Here is a 17329-nt window from a genome sequence, read left to right as displayed (position 1 = left end):
AGAGAGATGGGTGTCCGTGCATGTGTGCTTTCTTGTCTGCACTTATAAACTGTTCATTCAATGTGGGTGTATTACTATGATGGAAAATACACATTAGAAGGCAAAGAGCCACGAAGGAAACACCATGAGATAATTTATAGAAAAAATGTAAATTTTGTAACTTCTCTCACAAAATCTTAAGACTGTCATTGAAAATGTAATTGAAATTTAGCAGATGTTGTCTGTTTCTTATTAAAGATGACAGTTTCATTTTACTTATTTGTATTTATTTATTGAGCCTTTCATATAGTATTGGTCAAGTAATGATTCTTTAAAAAATAGAGTTCATAAAAAAGATCAACAATTTCACCTGTTCACATGAATTAATATGGTGACTAAGAATAACTTATTAGTTTAGTGACTTGGTATTGGTTATATAAGAGATAATGACTAACACTGTAATGTTCTGAAAAGGCCAGAGTGAACAAAAATCAACAAAGTTAAAGGGATAGTCCTACAGAAGAAGAAGTGGTATACTATAGGTATTGAAATAGGATAAGGGAGGAACAGTATGAATGGAAATGTAGTTAGGTTTGAATTTTATTAATAGGAAGATAAATTTGATACTTATATGGGTTTTTATTGTGATGGGGTACTGGGTTATAAGTCAGTTTAAGGGAAGCAGAGGGGCTTCTAAAAACTTTTGAGAGAATTACAGGTTAACAACTCACAGAAATTTAGTAGGATTGAGTAGCGCTGTTGAACTCCCATTTGTAGTTGTGGTCATGATCCATGAATCATTACCCATTCAACAAACTGTGCTGTAGATTCCTCCTACTCCACAGCCCCGTGTTTAATTAATCAGCATATCCTGGTATGTTTGATTACCTCCTTCATATCCCAGGCATGCTTCCTGCCCTCCAGTGCCATTACCACCGCTTCCATTCTGTTCCTTATCACCTCTTCGCTGGCTGGCTTCAACAGACTCTCAATTGGTCTCCAAATCCCTGTTTTAGTTCCCCATCTATCCTTCCATGCTGTTATCTAGCTGGGTGACCTTCGGTAGGTCCTTCATCTCTTGAATATTGCCTTGCTCATCTCTAAAATGGATACCGCATTTACACATTCTACCTGATAGTATTATTACTAATATAAGTACTTATATTTACTGTGAAGTCTAAATATATAAGATGAAAAACTAAGTGGTAAGCAAAAATCTGGTGCTACAGCTCTGGTCATATGTTCCAGCAGCATATTTTCTAAAACTCAGTATATGAAAAAGTACTGTTAAAGTACATTATTTTTTAAACTTTACATAAGAGTTTTCAAGCTTACTTCTTAATATGCATTTATAGATTCTTATTGCATGATAGAGCAAGCCACATATATCAGCTGTAATATGGCACTTGACTCCTTTAATGCAATGCTTAACTGTAAATGTCTGTAACTGGAAATGAGGTGTTTAAATTTGAAGATACTTTAGATAGATAGCAATATCTATAATTATAGAATCATCAAATCTGCCTGAATTGCACTTAAAAGTTAAAGTCCCAACTGTTCCTATTATTGGAAAAGTAATAATAACAATTATAACTATACCATGAAGTATTAAAAGATGAACATTCAAACTGAAGGTAACTAAAGTAAAAATGTAATGAAAAGTGAACCTATAAAAAAAAGTGAACCTATAAAATGCTTGCAATTCATGCACATGTACTATATAGAGGCACTCAAGAGCAAAGAAAAGAGCTGTGGAATCTTCATTACAGTTCCTTTTTCACAGTCTCTCTCCCATTTTGGCATTAGGGGACATTATGTTTATTATTTCTCACCTATAGATCATCAATTTCCTATGTCAAAATTTTTATTCTAAGGTATACATAATCTCTGGCTGAAAATACAGAGTTTCTAAACATGGCAAATGTCTTTTTATTTATTTTGTGCTAGGTTTAAGGGCTTAGAAAAACACTACTACATCATTGTTTTTCACATTTGAGATGGCTGACCAGCTTAATAGAAGCCACACAACTTACCGTCATTACGCAGAGTGAGTGGTGTTGGAGGACTAAGTACTCGGGCATTCGTCACTGTGTTTTTCACCAGACAAATATAGCTGCCAACATCTGATGTTTGGACTTTAGAAATATAAAGGTTGCCTGTCTCCTGGGAAATGAATCGCCGGCTGTCTTCCGCCACAAAGGAAGGGAACTCATTAAATACCCAACTATAGATGATCTCTGAAAATACACAAAATTTAATAGTTGAAAGACAGGTTATTTTAATAACAGTTAAAGCTCAAATATCAAAGCCTTTACTAAGTGTTAGATATATTTCAAGGCTATACATATTTGACACATTTGATCTAGACATATATTTAATTTAGTATTCCATGTTCAAAAACCTGTTGTTTTAATGATTACAAAAAGATCTGGAATATTTCTGAAGGATGCTTAACCTTTACTCTGTTCATTCATTCACTCATTCCTTCATTCAATTCCAATGTTTGCTAAGTGTGTATTAGATGATTGGCACCATGTTGACACTGAAATTAAAAACATGAGAGAGAGTTTTCCATTCTCAAAGGTCAGTCTAATGGGAGTCAGTTACCCAAACTTATAAAACAATGTGGAATAAATAAATGAAAATACATATTCTATTCTAAAGAAAGCATAAGAAAAGACAGGTAGGCAGTCACGTTGATAATTCATGAAAACTACCTGAGTTAAGAGACACCTGAGCTACATTCATTTGCTCATTTGTTAACAAATATTGGTGAGAAGTAATTGGATCTGGTAAAAATGTGGTAGGAATCATTAACAGGAATTGCCGATAGCTTGTTATGAAATCTGAGAAAAAAAAGAAAGAGTCAAGGAGTAAGATGCTGGACCTATGTAACTGAGCAGCTAGAATGTATTTCTCTTTACTGAAATTGAAAGACTATAGAAAGAACAGTTCTTTGGAGATGTGGGTGGAGTAAAATCAGTTTAAATTTAACAGATTAAATTTGTCACGCTATCTAGAATGCGACTGAGAAGGCAGTTGCATGATTACATATGGAGGCCAAGGGGGAAATTTGTGTTGGTATGAGCTTAAAGTCTTAAAAGATTTGTTGGAACTGGCCAGGTGAAGAGTGTATAGGGTGCTAAAGTTACACCAATAAGAGGAGACAAATGAAGATGGCCATTCAGAAAAGGAGTGGGGTGGTAAGACCGGACATCCACCAACAGTTTAGTGTTATTGGAGTAAAAAAAATTCAACAAAGGGAGTGGTCGGAGAATAGGTTGTAGAGATTGGAGCTAAATCCAAATTACTTAACACAGATTGACATGGTGCATATGTTAAGGAGCTTGTGCTCTATCTGATATGTGGTGTGGCACTGCTAGACATTTTTCAGCAAAGGGTTGTCATAGATATATATACATTACATAGGTGATTTTGGTGATCCTGAAAATGTTGGATTTAAGAGTAAGGCTGTAGGAAAAAAACAATAGGAAAATAGTGCATACTGAAATGAAAGCAGAAAAAATCTGAATTAGAACCATGATTATAAGAATGAAGAAGGATATTTGTCCAAGACATATAGCGGAGATAAAACAAACTAAGAGAGACATTGTCCAGGAATATTCTTATATCTCTTTTGAGTGAGCAGATGATGGCAAAAGTTCAAGATGAAAATACAGGGTGAGTAGAACATTGATACTAAGCAAGGTTAGCCAATATTTATTATTCCTAAGGCAAATATTATAGTACTAGCAGATGCCTGAGAATTTTGAAATGTTATATTATATTACCCTATAATTATAATACACATTTACAATGTCAAAAACTTTATTTTAACAAATATTTTACAAAGCAAACTATTTTTTATAGTTACAGTTACCCACTTGGCAGTCTTCTGTGCAGTTGGTATTTTATTAAGAATTTATTAATAGCATCCATGTGGCTTTACTCAAAGAAGGCCTATAGACTATAGTTGAAATCACACTGCTCAACTAGACTTTAAATTCAAGGACTTCTCACACTTAACACTGTGAATTCCTCTAATTGTTATAGTAAGAGTTTCATTTGTCATTTAAACATCATTCAAGGACAGTTTGATATTTTTATAGTTTATTTACTCTAGATTTTACTGGGGCTACCTCAATTTTTGGTTTGTATTATTTAAAACTTGATGAAAAGAAAGCAGCGGGCAATTAAAGTCTACCATTAATTAAAATACTATTTCTTTTATGCTGACAGTGTTTATTGAGTCAATGTTTCATAAAATAGTGTCAGAAGAGGAAAAAAAGTATTTATACAAAATTGGCATTTAAAAAAACTTACAGGTAAGTGAATATTTGAGGGTTCAAAAACACTTATTTAGTTTTAAAATAAGTTTTCAGTTTTACATAGGACAGCATTTCATAATTTCAAGAAAGATTCAAAGTAGAAATGGTACATGATAGAAAAGGCAACAACCTCAGTTTGGATTGGATTGTGCCTGTGCCAGGAATAAAAATGTTGAACTGGGAGAAATATCTTTTAAGACTGCTGTTTAATTTATATTATAAAGTTTTTTTCATTTTCTATTAACATTTTTAATATCCTTTGCAAAGTTTTCTTTACTATCATAAAAAAAGAATTAATTTTTAGTATGACTCAGTATTTTAGAGTCTGAGGATTATAAAATAACTCAGGAAGGTAGTAAAACATAGGCAGGCTTGGTGTCATTAGTCTTTTGTGTTATATATCACTTTGTTTCATACCAATTGTGCTGGACCCCTAAAATAATTTAATACAAGCTGACTGCTATTAAAATTTTAATATTATTATTTATTTCAGAAGAATATTAAGACTATTTGGTCAGTTATGATTTTTTCCCATTTTTCTAAGGTTTTCTTTTAATAGTGTTCTTTAGTTAGGACAATAGAAAATGTTTTAGATGTTCTTAATACAATTCTTCAGTGAGAACTCCCTATTTTAGCAGACCATGACTACGTTTTAAGATATAGTGTGCATTCTTGGTTGTGAGTCTCTCTCAAGGATATTTTGCTTTAGCTTCTACTAAGAGCCACACTTGGGCTATACCTACTTAGAATCAATTTTTTATATTAAATATTACCAGTGCATTTTTGATACTGTTTGATAATATACACTTGACCTGCAATCCTGTGTTATTGGCTTGAAGCTTTGGTTTCTCTTGAGAAAATTTTTTTTGTTTTTCTTCCTGAGTCAGTGAGAGTCATTCAGTTAACTGAGGTCATAGCCTATTGTGGACATGGCTTGGTGCTTACATTGTTGGTATTCCAACTTCCCTTCTCGGGCAGCCCCGAAGATATGTACTTTATCCCAGTATGAACATGCATTGTCAAGCTCCTAGACATTAAAGTCTATTTCCATGCCATATAAACAATTTACCTTGCTGCCAAGATCTCCTTAAGATTAACACCATTCCTAAATTTTAGTTAGTATTTTAGCCCTAGATTTTAGTTCTTTATTTCTGACACCTGAGGATTTTTTTTTCCTTTTTCTTTTCTTTTCCTTTCTTTTTTTGTGAGCTTAACTGTATATTGAAATTTTTTTTTTACACATTATTTCTGAACTTTGGTAGAAGGAAAGTTTCTAGGCTGGCCCTGTCTATTCTCCTAACTGAATATCCAAGTTTCATGGCTTTATGTATTGCAGACTTTCAATACAATTGTTGTAATCAAATCAGTGTCACAAAACAGATGATCTCCTCTTTGCTCCCCTGACAAAAAGGTGATTACTTAAATAAAATATTTCCACAGTTACAGGATATAAAAACAGGAGTACCCATATAAACAATGATGCTCATTTCTCAAAATTGAAGTGTCATTAATTAAAAAAGTATGAGGAAGGGGAATAAAACCACATACTGGACTCCCTGAAGTCCTTGAAAACAATTTCAATAAATAATTATCTGCTATTCATTTCAACACTGTTTAATATAACTACAAGTTAGAAAATATCCCTTGCTAGTGTCACTCAGCTGATTGAGTACTGGCCTGCAAACCAAAGGGTCGCCAGTTCGATTTCTAGTCAAGGCACATGCCCGGGTTGCGGGCTGGGTCCCCAGTGAGGGGATGTGTGAGAGGCAACCACACATTGATATTTCTCTTCCTCTCTTTCTCCCTCCCTTCCCCTCTCTAAAAATAAATAAATTAAATCTTAAAAGAAAAAAATAAAGAAAATAACCATTCTTCTTCCTAATAATGTGTGTATACTTCAGAAGTATTGGGTCAAGGAACTTGGGGAGAATACTATGGATATGACATCTGAGTTGTTCACTGACCCAATTTATACTGCAAGTCTCCCAGGGACCTTATTTTATTTTTCCTTGTTAGCTATAGAAAGGAACACTTAAAAACCAGAAGCTTCTCTATTTTTATGTTATGCTCAGTTTTATGGTTTATAGTAAAAATTTCACTTAATGAGTTTCATTTGCAAAAATCCTTGATGTTACCTTTTTCTGGTTACTCCTATAATGTGAAATTTAATGTTATATCTGTCAAATAACTACAATTATAATTTTTCCTTATATTGTACAAAAAGTATATATTGTGTTTGATTTTTTATAAAGTTTCTTACTTATAATTTTATATATTTTTCATTAATTTTTATTAGATGTTACTTAGTAAAGTATATGTCATAAACATTTTAATACTTACGAATTGCCTCGTAATATTTGTTTTTATAATTCCATCATCCATTATGATTCCTCTCTCTCCTTTTTGATAAATTAATTGATGTAAAGCTACTTAACTAGGGGAACTTAGTAAATTACTGCAACATAAAATATGGCTTTAGAAATTTACACTACAATTATTTTGTTTTTTAGAGCATTTGTAGCTGATGCTACCATTTTGGATTTTAGAATTAATAATATCATGAAAAAATTGTAGAGGATTGTCTTATTACTACTAATCATAAGGGGATACAACCTGAGATAAGTAGGAAATATATTTTTACATTGGTGATTTATATGTTCATTGTGATAGAAAATGTCACTATCAGCTACATCAAGCACCCTTGGCAGAGTATTGACTAAATCTACTTTCTTTACCACTATATATCCTTAAAACCCAACAGGGTTCCTGGTGTGTAGTTGCTAAACACATATTTAATGAATAAGTGAATAATTACAATTAAAAACCTACATATATGTTTTAGTTTAAATTTCAAGACTCAGTTTTTTTTAATATTTTAAACTTCACTGTAAATTTTCTAAGATGTACATGAATTTGTTTTTGCCTTGAGAATATGAGTGAAAGATGATGTTTGAAGCTGGGCTAAATACAGATTCTAAGAAATAGCACAGGCAGTTTTAAGTATCTGTAATGTACTGTCAATGAACAAAGGAGAAAGGGTCATGTTTACAAAGTTTTTGTGAAACATTTTCAAATATACCAGGCAAATTGAGCAAGGGTTGAAGGGGCATAAAGTTTTAAGGTGGTCCAGACTCTCGGGTTAAGAGCCCGTATGTATGGTCAGTCCTTTTTCCCCTGCTTGGATTTGTTCACTGGCACTTTTGTTGGGGAAGCTGATTTGACAGTTCACATTAAATGGCTTTCAGGTGTAGGATGGGGACTGCGATCAAAACAACCAGGAATATCAATAAATAAGTAAGTAGTGACATATTATTATAAACAAAGTACTGTTCAAAATGGTATGGAGATGTAAGTAGGTGGGGCTGGGAAAGGAAGTAACTTGAGTTTTCTATGGGTCACAACTTTACACATTTCTCCACTTAGTTCTCGTCTCTTCCCCTGACACAAACGGATTAGAAGGCAGCATCTTGAGTGAATAAGACTATGGACTTTGGACTCACAAAAACCAGAGTTTCAGGAATGGCTGCATGATCTACCAACTATGCACCTTTGGGCAAGCTATTTAACTTTACTAAACCTTACTCTTCTCATTTTTAAAATTCAGTTAATATAGAAAGCTGTAGGTTAAAGTATATATTACATGTAAAGTTACTATGACAGAACTAGATGTAGTTATCATTATACTCATCATTAACATCAGAGATCTTAGGCTCAAACAGATGAAGAAACCAGTGGAAAACTATAGCTAATAAGTGTCAGAGGAAAAACTCAAATTTGTCTGACTCACTCTAAGCCTGTATTTTATCATCATATCATACAGCTTCATTTATCATATCCCAGTCTTGCTGAACCTCAGTTTCAGTATCCATGTAATGGGACAGTAATGTATATATTTTATGGTTGTGTTGAGGGTTACATAAGCCATTTAAAGGAGAGTGTTCAACATGAAGGAAGTTCTCAGCAAGAGTAGCTGTTGGGTCAAGATAAATGACCTAATACAATGCAGTATTTGGTACAATGCAGATTCACCTTGAACCTTATATAGTTGGATTTACTTTCTGCAAGTGTCGAAAGTTTCACCTGTAGGCATCCTTCACCTGAGGCAAGGATGCTGAACATAACAATATAATAGAATAAAGCTGCGAAACTGACACTTGGTTAGTGCCTGCACAGTCAAGATATTTTCAAAGATGTTTTGAAGAATGCAAGAGAGAACACTTGTTATATGTTTTTAAAAATAAAATTACCTTAATACATAGACAGGTTGTATTATTACATTAAATTTTAGTTATCTTGGTTGAACAAGACAAAGTACTTATTCTCCTTTTTTTAAAGTTTTTGAGACAAGTATTTTCATTGTTTGTTACCTAGACTCAGAAGCAGCAGAGTTCTGCTTCAAACCTATATGTCACCAAAACAAAATAAAATTTTATGTGCATATAATTCAAAACACCTTTAGCAAAACAAAATATAAAGAATATTTACATAGAAACAGCAGTGCACTGGCATTCTCTCATAATCCACAGCTCAAACGACTCTGAGTAACTGAATTCCAAGTTCCACCATTCAAGTGATTACACAAACTGGGTAACAGCATCTATTGTTAGTTTACTGTGGAGCGCTTCACACTGCAGAGGACTTCTTTATTCCAGGAGCCATGAGTCTAGATATAAAGGTCATTACTAACACTTTCAAAATGCAACCTAAATATCTTGCTTTACTAAGGGGTTTTAAAATTATATTTACTGAATTGTAAACTCTTTCAGGTCAGGGGCAGCTTTTACTCAACAGTGTGACATCGTCAGTGGCACAAGTTCAACTTAGGCTGCAGATTTAGCATTGAAAAGCATTCACTCTAGACTTCCCACAGTTCATTGTTACAGTTCACAGATCCCAGCCCTGAATCAACAATGGGATATCTGTGCCCTAGGATTTGCCAGGGGATATGATCTTGCTGTGCTTATCAAAGTTAAGAAGAGCTTAAAGAAGAGGCCCATAGGAATTGCTGGAACACTTTGTAGTCCATCCATTGGACATGACCAAGGTAATCAGAGTTTATCCTCAGTAAATCAGAGTATCAGACAGCTTAATAACAACAATAACAGCAACAATAGCGAGCATTTATTGTCTTACGTCAATTTCCTAGAAAGAGTCTGATAAGCAGATTTAAAAAAAATTCTCACCCAAGGATAGGCTTATTGATTTTAGAGAGGAAAGGGGGGAGAGAAAAAGAGGGGGGAGAGAGAGAGAGAGAGAGAGAGACATTAATGTAAAAGGGAAACATTGACTGGTTGCCTACCATATGCACCCTGACTGAGGATTGAACCTGCAATGTTTTGGTGCATGAGACGATGCTCCTACCAACAGAGTCACCCTCCCTGTCAGGGCAAGAAGCAGGTTATTTTGAATATGATTTATTGATAGAGTGTTCCCAGGACTAGAAATTAAAAGAAACAGGGTGAGGCAAGGAAAATATTAAAAAGCTAAGAAAGGATGTGGTCCTCTACCAGAGATTAGTTTGGGACTAATTCCATTTGGGACTCTGGAACACTAATTCCACTGTAGATTTGATGAGTGAATCAATAGTAAATAAACAGAATCAGTCGTTTGTGCTCTCCTCCCCCACAACAGCCAGTTGTTAGCTACTGGCAGGGGGAAAGGAGGTGCAGTAAGGGCAGGGCAGGAAGTTTCCAGGCAAGGGAAATTCTCTGGAAAGGGGCAGACGAATAGATGGTGCATTTCCCAGCTGAGAGGAATGGGGGTGTCGCACCAGTAGGATCTAGTAAACCTGTAGAGTATGTACTATGTTCCAGACATTGTGAGATATATGTATGTGTGTGTATATTTACACATACATACACACATATATACCTACATACATATATATGTAACCCTATTTTACAGGTAACAAAACAAAGATGCAGAGATCAATGACTTGACTGACAATTCTTACTGAGCATAGATCTTCATTTGAAAAAAAAGAACTTGATGAACAGTGGTTTTAAGTATTTATTAGATTGTTATACATGTGTCGGGGTCTACTTTTGCCAGTTGAAACTTTGATGCTTCATAGCAACTAATCAGAGCAGTGTCTGAATGCCACTCACCAAACCAAAACAGGTTGCTGGAAGTTCTTATGACCATTGAGTCACAATTTAATAAAACTGTGGTCGCAGTTTTATTGGTGGAAGGAAAATGGAGACAAATGTACTTGAAAAATTAAAACAAACAAACAAACAAACAAACAAAGAAAAACAGAACTGTGGTCACAAAGCCACAAAAATTTTAGCTATGTAAAATGGTAAGGATATGTTCTGTTAGCATAGAAACCTACTGCAAGTTAGCCGCACAGTGTGTCAATTGATGAGTAAAACCATTAATTTTGAGCAATATTCCAAAGGGAGGAAAATGGGAACCTTGGTTAGTAAAATAAAGTTTTCTCATTTTCCTATTTCATTAGTAAAATTCCTTTTACCCATAAAATATTTGTCACTTGTATATAACTAAAATAATTAAATTTCAGTTTAGCTTTGTGCACTGAAAGCAAAAGAAAATTCATAAGGTAAGGATTCAAAACACTCAAAAGTTTTCACTGACAATGAATTTTAAAAGATATATTTACTTCTTTTAATTTCCTGCTATGAAAAGTTGATGCTATAAATTTAAAGATTTATAGCTGGATAAATGTTAACAAAAACAAATATGTTTAATAAATTATACCTCTTCTCAGTAGGTGAGTCACAGAGGACAAAACCCTCTAAAGTTGAGATTTGCCTAAATTTTGCATGCTAAATGTGAAACTTTGGCTGTGTTTGGGTTACATTTATCATATAGCTACAGCAGAAAATCTTCAGGCAAGATAAATTATTTTATCGAGATTCTCTGCTGCTCAACTTCTTACACTTGTAATTTTTCATAAACGTTCTTTGTGCTTTTGTGGCTTAACTAATGCTCATTAATCCTTCATGCAAATCTTTAATGAAGGTAATTTATTTGTTATGTTGCCATGCACCATATAGAAATAGCAGGTATTGTCTATTTATCAAAAGTCATTGAGATGGTTTATTTTCTGCTCTGGGGGTTTTTCCCTTTCACTCACCTACTTCAAAAAATAATTCCTAATCATAAAACATATATTTATCTCTGTTGATATGTGATCACTGTAATAAATCTTCAAATTTTTATTTATATAAATTTATAGAGCATGAAACTTTCGATTAGGATTTTTTTAGTTTATTTCTTTAAAAAATAAAAAAGTTGGTATGAATTACACTAATAAAGTAAATGGTACAAAAACTATTTAAAATTTACTAATTGTGTAAGACATTTTTCTACAAAAATCAGATGGTTTTTGATTTTTATAATTATGGTTGCACTTTAATCTCCAAATGTTAATTTTCTCTAATTACATATTATCAAAGTATATTTGTAAACTAGACATTATTAAAAAGTTCACTACTGAATAATAAGAAAGTTTGAAAAATTAAAAGAACACATTGTAAAACAGGAATATGCCATATATATATATATATCTATATATAGATATATATATATATATATTCAGTAATTAAGATTGGTCATTATTTTCACCCTAATATTCATGTTAGTTTTTCAGAGAAATGTGGTATGGAAATTAAAAGTTTGAATGAAAAAAAAATGTTGATTCTCCCTGAATCAATTGGTTTTTTGTATCTCCGTTTTCCTTTTTATTTATTTGTCCAAAAGGTTTCCAGACTTCAGTTCCCTGGAACTGGTATTTGTTAGTCAGTTCCTCTGTTGCATTAATCTTTAACCCTTCCTTAAATTTCTGGACACAGAAGGTATTTATTTCTTAAAAACCAAACTGATTCAGACTCCTTTGTTGAGCATCAATTACTTAGGTTTTTCTCCTTCTCCACAAGTATGGGTTCTGTGATGTATTTCCCCCCAAGCAACTCTTTCTAGTTTGGCGGCTCATTAATAAATTTGGTGATTAACTCAGTGGTATTTTCCCAATTCACAAGATTACTAGAAACTATAATAGCTGGAATAAAAATACTACAATTTTCTTGGAACCCAACAAGTTTAAATAATATTATAGCTTTAAATATAGGAAAACTGAATGTCTGTAGGAATTACTACAAATTTAAAAACTATAAACTAGTTGTTAGGATGATAAATTTACTCAGAAACCACTGATTTAGGAGTTGACATTTAAAGGTGAGAATGAGGGATTCTGATATAGAAGCATCACCCAAAGAAACAGACTGCACACCAATTGCTTAAATGAAAACTGTAAAATATTACACTACATCATATCAGCAAATAGGCAGAGCAGAAAGAGGTATTTTTTTTAAGTGCTAGTACTTATCCAGTATGTTTACTGGGAAGAAATGATTAAAACAATGATGATACTAACACAATGTTATTTGAATGAAATGAGATGTGCATTAAGTACCCAGCTTCCTATTCAGCTGGGACCTCTGTACAAGAATTGAACTACATGGGGCTCAAGTCAGTGAGCACATGCATAGGTGTGAGGTAATATGACACCATGGACATGATCATGGACTTTACAACAATGCAGAAATGCCTTTGGATTTTTGCACTATCATCTAGCAGCTGTGTGGTCTTCAGCTAATCACCTGACTTCTTTAGTTCTATTTATTTATCTGTCAAATAATCACAATAACATTTAGCTCACAGGATTTGGGGAGAATTTTTAGAAGACAGGTTAACATAATTTCAGGACTATAGTAAGTATTCATAAATAGTCATTATTATCTAAAATCCTGTATTAGCATATATATATGTATACATATATAATTTTTCCTATGTTTATCCTCTTTGCAAAATCAATTTAGCAGTCACTCTAAAAACCTGTTAAAACATTATTTCATATGTAAATATACACTTATGCAGAAAAGAAGGATTTAACTTTGATATACTCATATACTATTCTGCTCCAATTTATCATGCAACAACATATAGATATGCCTATAAAATATCTGTATACTTTATACTACATGTTGCTCTACAATGTTCTCACCTGACAACACTGAAATGAAGTTCAGGAGTAGTTTTACTCTGTTCATGTCACATGCCTACCAATAGACCTTATATGACTCTTGTATTAGACTCTTTTTCATAGACTTTGAACTCTACTGCAAACTCTGCTCTTATACGTCAATCCCTCTCTTTCTTCACCATCCAGTATTATCTCCCACTCTTCACAATCATCAGTGCTTCATTGTAGGGTGATTCTCAAATCAAAATGTCTCTAGAAATGTTATTCCTCTGGACCAGAAGCATTTCCACATTCCTTCTGCCGGGCCACTTGCCTAGACACAGGCCCAGTGCAGCTGTCATTTTCTTGAAAGTCTTGAGGAGTCACTCGAACTTACGATTAACTTATTTTCTAAAATTCTACAGACCTATCATTACTTGTGTCCTGATTTGCTTAAAAGAGTGATAATTTACACCATTTTCCCCAGAAACATTATTGATAAACCCCTCTTTCAGTCTAAAAATATTCCACTTTAGATATTAAATAAATTATGTGGTCTCCCTACTCTTTATTCGCCATCCACACAACACACTCTTTTTTTTATTGGTACTGCCTATGTTATCTAATTGATCTGTCCTCCGTGGATATATCATTTCTCCTACCAGATTGTATATTCACCTGGAGCAGGGCCTGTGTCATATGCTTACTGTAAAATGTGGTGAACATTTAAAATATAGAATTATTTATTTTTATTTAGAAACTTTAAACAGAATATCATGTTTTTGTGAAAGACAATTAGGTATATCTTGAGTTGTATGAAAGTATAATTGCATATTATATCTCTAGTTGTCTAAAATAGTTTTCAATGAACTATAGTGTCCAGTGAACAGTTATAAATTCCTTTCTAATGATAAATGCAGTGTTTTGTTGTTTCATCATTAGTGAAAGAAGATATTTTCTTATACTATTTTTCAAACCATGGTAATAGAATTTTATAAATCTTATAAAGCCCTACATAAGTTTACCTCTGACCGTCTTTTCAATCTTAACACCATCTTTCTTTTCTCCAATCCACCCCAGCTGTTGGGAAACGCCCTGTCTGGTTTCTGGAACTGTAACCCCGCTGACAGGCTGGAGGGCCCCAAGGCTGGAAATAATCAGGGAGGCCTTGGGAAAATAGGCCCCTGAGGAGATGAAACCTGTCCCTCTGACAGAGGCACAGACCCTTCCCCCTTCACACTATCCTGCTTGGCCCTGTGATGGCCGCTTGTTGAAGATGGGTAAGTTTTCTCATGAGGATGAAATAACCTAAGACAGACATTGGCTGATAAGGGCAGCAGACGTGAGCATGGGGGACACAGTGAAAGGGCAAAAAGGCCCACACTCCTCAGCTCGGCTTGGACATGGCCGGAGCCCTCATTCTGGCTGAAAGAAGTCTCCTTGTCTCTTGGCAGCTCCCTCCCCCCGCCTGGCTCAGGCTCAAAACAATACTGGGGACAGCTCTAAACTAGATCAGGAAATTTTATATATGGCTAATCTGAATAAGATTGGAATAAACATAATTGAGTAAATAAACATAAATATCAAAAGTAGGCTGATACAGAAAAACAAAAACAAAAACAAAAAAAAAACAACTAGATCTGGCCGTTCCCAGGGGTAATCAGGCCTAAAAGTAAATTCTTTAAAGTGTGCTTTTTTTCTCCCTCAAAAGATATGATAGCCAGCTCATGCTGGGAAGGAAATTTACATTATTCACAGATCCTAACCCTATACCTTTGGGCACTCTCATATTTACTCATCTCTCTTGTTTACTAGTCTCCTCTTGGACCCATGTAAATCGGTGTGTTCCTGCCATTTTTCTTCAAAACACCATCTATTCTCTGTAAACATTAACATACTGATGTAATGAGATGACCTGTGCCTTCCTGTTACCTAGCCCCACTGATAACCCTTTCAATAAAAGCCTTTGAACAAAGGGACTTGGGGCCTTCCTCATGAGTGGGATGTGCCATGTGCCCTCTTCTGACAAACAGAGAAGTGTTTGAGATGTCTTGTGTTTACTCCCTCACCTGTGACAACCCCAGGACAGACTCTGCAGGATTCAGAGTCCTCACTCCCATCTTAGGGGCCCTGGCTGGTAACCCTCAGATCTCAGAGTGCCACACTTTCCGCGACTTGCTCTGTCCCTGCAGCAGTTTTTGCCCCAACTGGGGACGAGCAACCACCTGTGGTGCTTCCCCACTTAACACCCAGCCACACTGGTTTTCTTGGTGCTAATTTTCAACTTAAAAGATGTGCATTAATTGTCACCTTATCCCTAAACAGTTTTCCCCCAGATACTTGTGTGGCTCACTGCTTAACTTCTTTTAAGTCTCTGCTCAAATGACTTGTTCTGGGAGGTCCTGCCTGACCAAGTTAGCTAAACCAGCCCTATCAAAAATCTATTTTTTTATGTACTATCTATCTATCTATCTACCTATCTATCTTTCTGTCATTTATCATCATCATCTATCTATCGTCTATCTACCTACCTAACTTCTGGTTGTTTCTGGAATACAATATGAGTTTTCTTAGGGCAGGAACCTTCTCTATTTCATTCACCACCACATCCCTAACTATTCTCAGAAGTGGCTGGCACACCATAACTAATTGTTGAATGAATACAGAATGAGTGAATTGTTAAAAATATTTTCTGCTATGTGTCTTAACATGAATGTTTTGATTAAGCTTTTGGGCACAGTTTTTCCATTTATGAGGTGATAAATAAAATAATTAAAATGATTTATAAGGAAGTTTTTTCAGAACCCCATGGGAATACATATAGTCTATTATGCATATAGATATGTATAGATGTAATAAGAACATTAGACTTTCATAAATACAAATATTCTAGACAATTTGCTGGGTTTTATATCACCAGTTAGGTTGGCCTGAAGTGAGGAGAATTTATAGAAGTAACAATACAATTATTAGCTGTTTTCACAAATGTTGAAAGTGAAGGAGAAAATAAACGAAACAGGACTTTTAAATGGTGAACTTGGAGAACCTGTAAGTAGAGTTCTAAGATATATTTCTTTTGCTTTGTTTATATCATTTAAGATTACTGATTCATAGTCTGTGGTGAATGTTTGTTAATAAAATCTGTGCCATTCTTGTTTTTTTTTTAATTAGTTCTTTTGTTATCAAACCAACATTTTGAAATATTGCCTCTTTGTACAGTTTTTGCATTATTTACTCTTAACCTAAGCTTTTCCTTTAATTACAAAGAGATGACATCAAAATGAATGCATTAATTTATCTGTAGAAAGAAGCACAGGCCTCAGAGTGATGGATTTTTGCTGTGGAACCACAGCAACACAGCACTGATTTTATTAACTCTGTAATGAAGTCCTAAGATAGGACTGTCACATTTTTAAAACACAGCATGAAGGCTGTACTTTGCAAGTGGACAAGCACTCCCATACACCAATATTTCCATCAATGATTACATCAGGGGAAAATAATTAAAATGCATATGTGGAAATTGACCAAGGAGATACTAATAATGTTGACGTTGTTGTAATACTATGCCTAAATGAATACTTATGATTAGATAATGTAGTAGTATCTTTATGAGAACACTAGGGTTCTGGCCTATGTGGAGCCATTCCAATTTTAATAACTTTGTAGTACCATACTCTTCTTTGCTCATCTCCTATGACTTCCTTTTGCCATTTTACTTGTTTCAAATAGTAGTTGATTAGTTTACTCAGTATCTTTATTTCTGAGAATAAGTACCCTCCAGTAATACTGATATTTTGAGGAATTAAAAAGTAAAGAGTACAAATTGTATAAATTTATTGCTGATATAAAATATCTTAATTCATTAAACTTCCCATTATCTAGAGCAAAGTTTCTGAATAGGACTATTGACATTTGGAGCCAGATAATTGTTGTGAGAGACATTCCTGTGCATTGTAGGATGTCCCTACCTCTACCCTCTACCCATTAGATGTTAATAGCATTTTATCATCCCCTTCACCCACCCATTTAGGAC

The 17329-nt window shown here is 34.2% G+C and overlaps 1 protein-coding gene across 1 annotated transcript in view; it reads right to left on the bottom strand.

Moving 5' to 3' along the window:
* Positions 1-17329, bottom strand: part of CNTN5 (contactin 5) — a 480323-nt gene that overhangs the window by 334473 nt on the left and 128521 nt on the right. The window contains exon 6 of the mRNA XM_054592597.1: positions 2013-2216. Within this exon, the coding sequence (XP_054448572.1) occupies positions 2013-2216 (204 nt within the window). The remainder of the gene's footprint in view (positions 1-2012; positions 2217-17329) is intronic.

The sequence above is a fragment of the Pteronotus mesoamericanus genome, unplaced genomic scaffold (assembly GCF_021234165.1).
Source record: "Pteronotus mesoamericanus isolate MK-2021 breed Mesoamerican mustached bat unplaced genomic scaffold, CSHL_Meso_final scaffold_36, whole genome shotgun sequence".
Taxonomy (NCBI): domain Eukaryota; kingdom Metazoa; phylum Chordata; class Mammalia; order Chiroptera; family Mormoopidae; genus Pteronotus; species Pteronotus mesoamericanus.
This window is presented reverse-complemented; position numbering and strand designations above follow the sequence as displayed.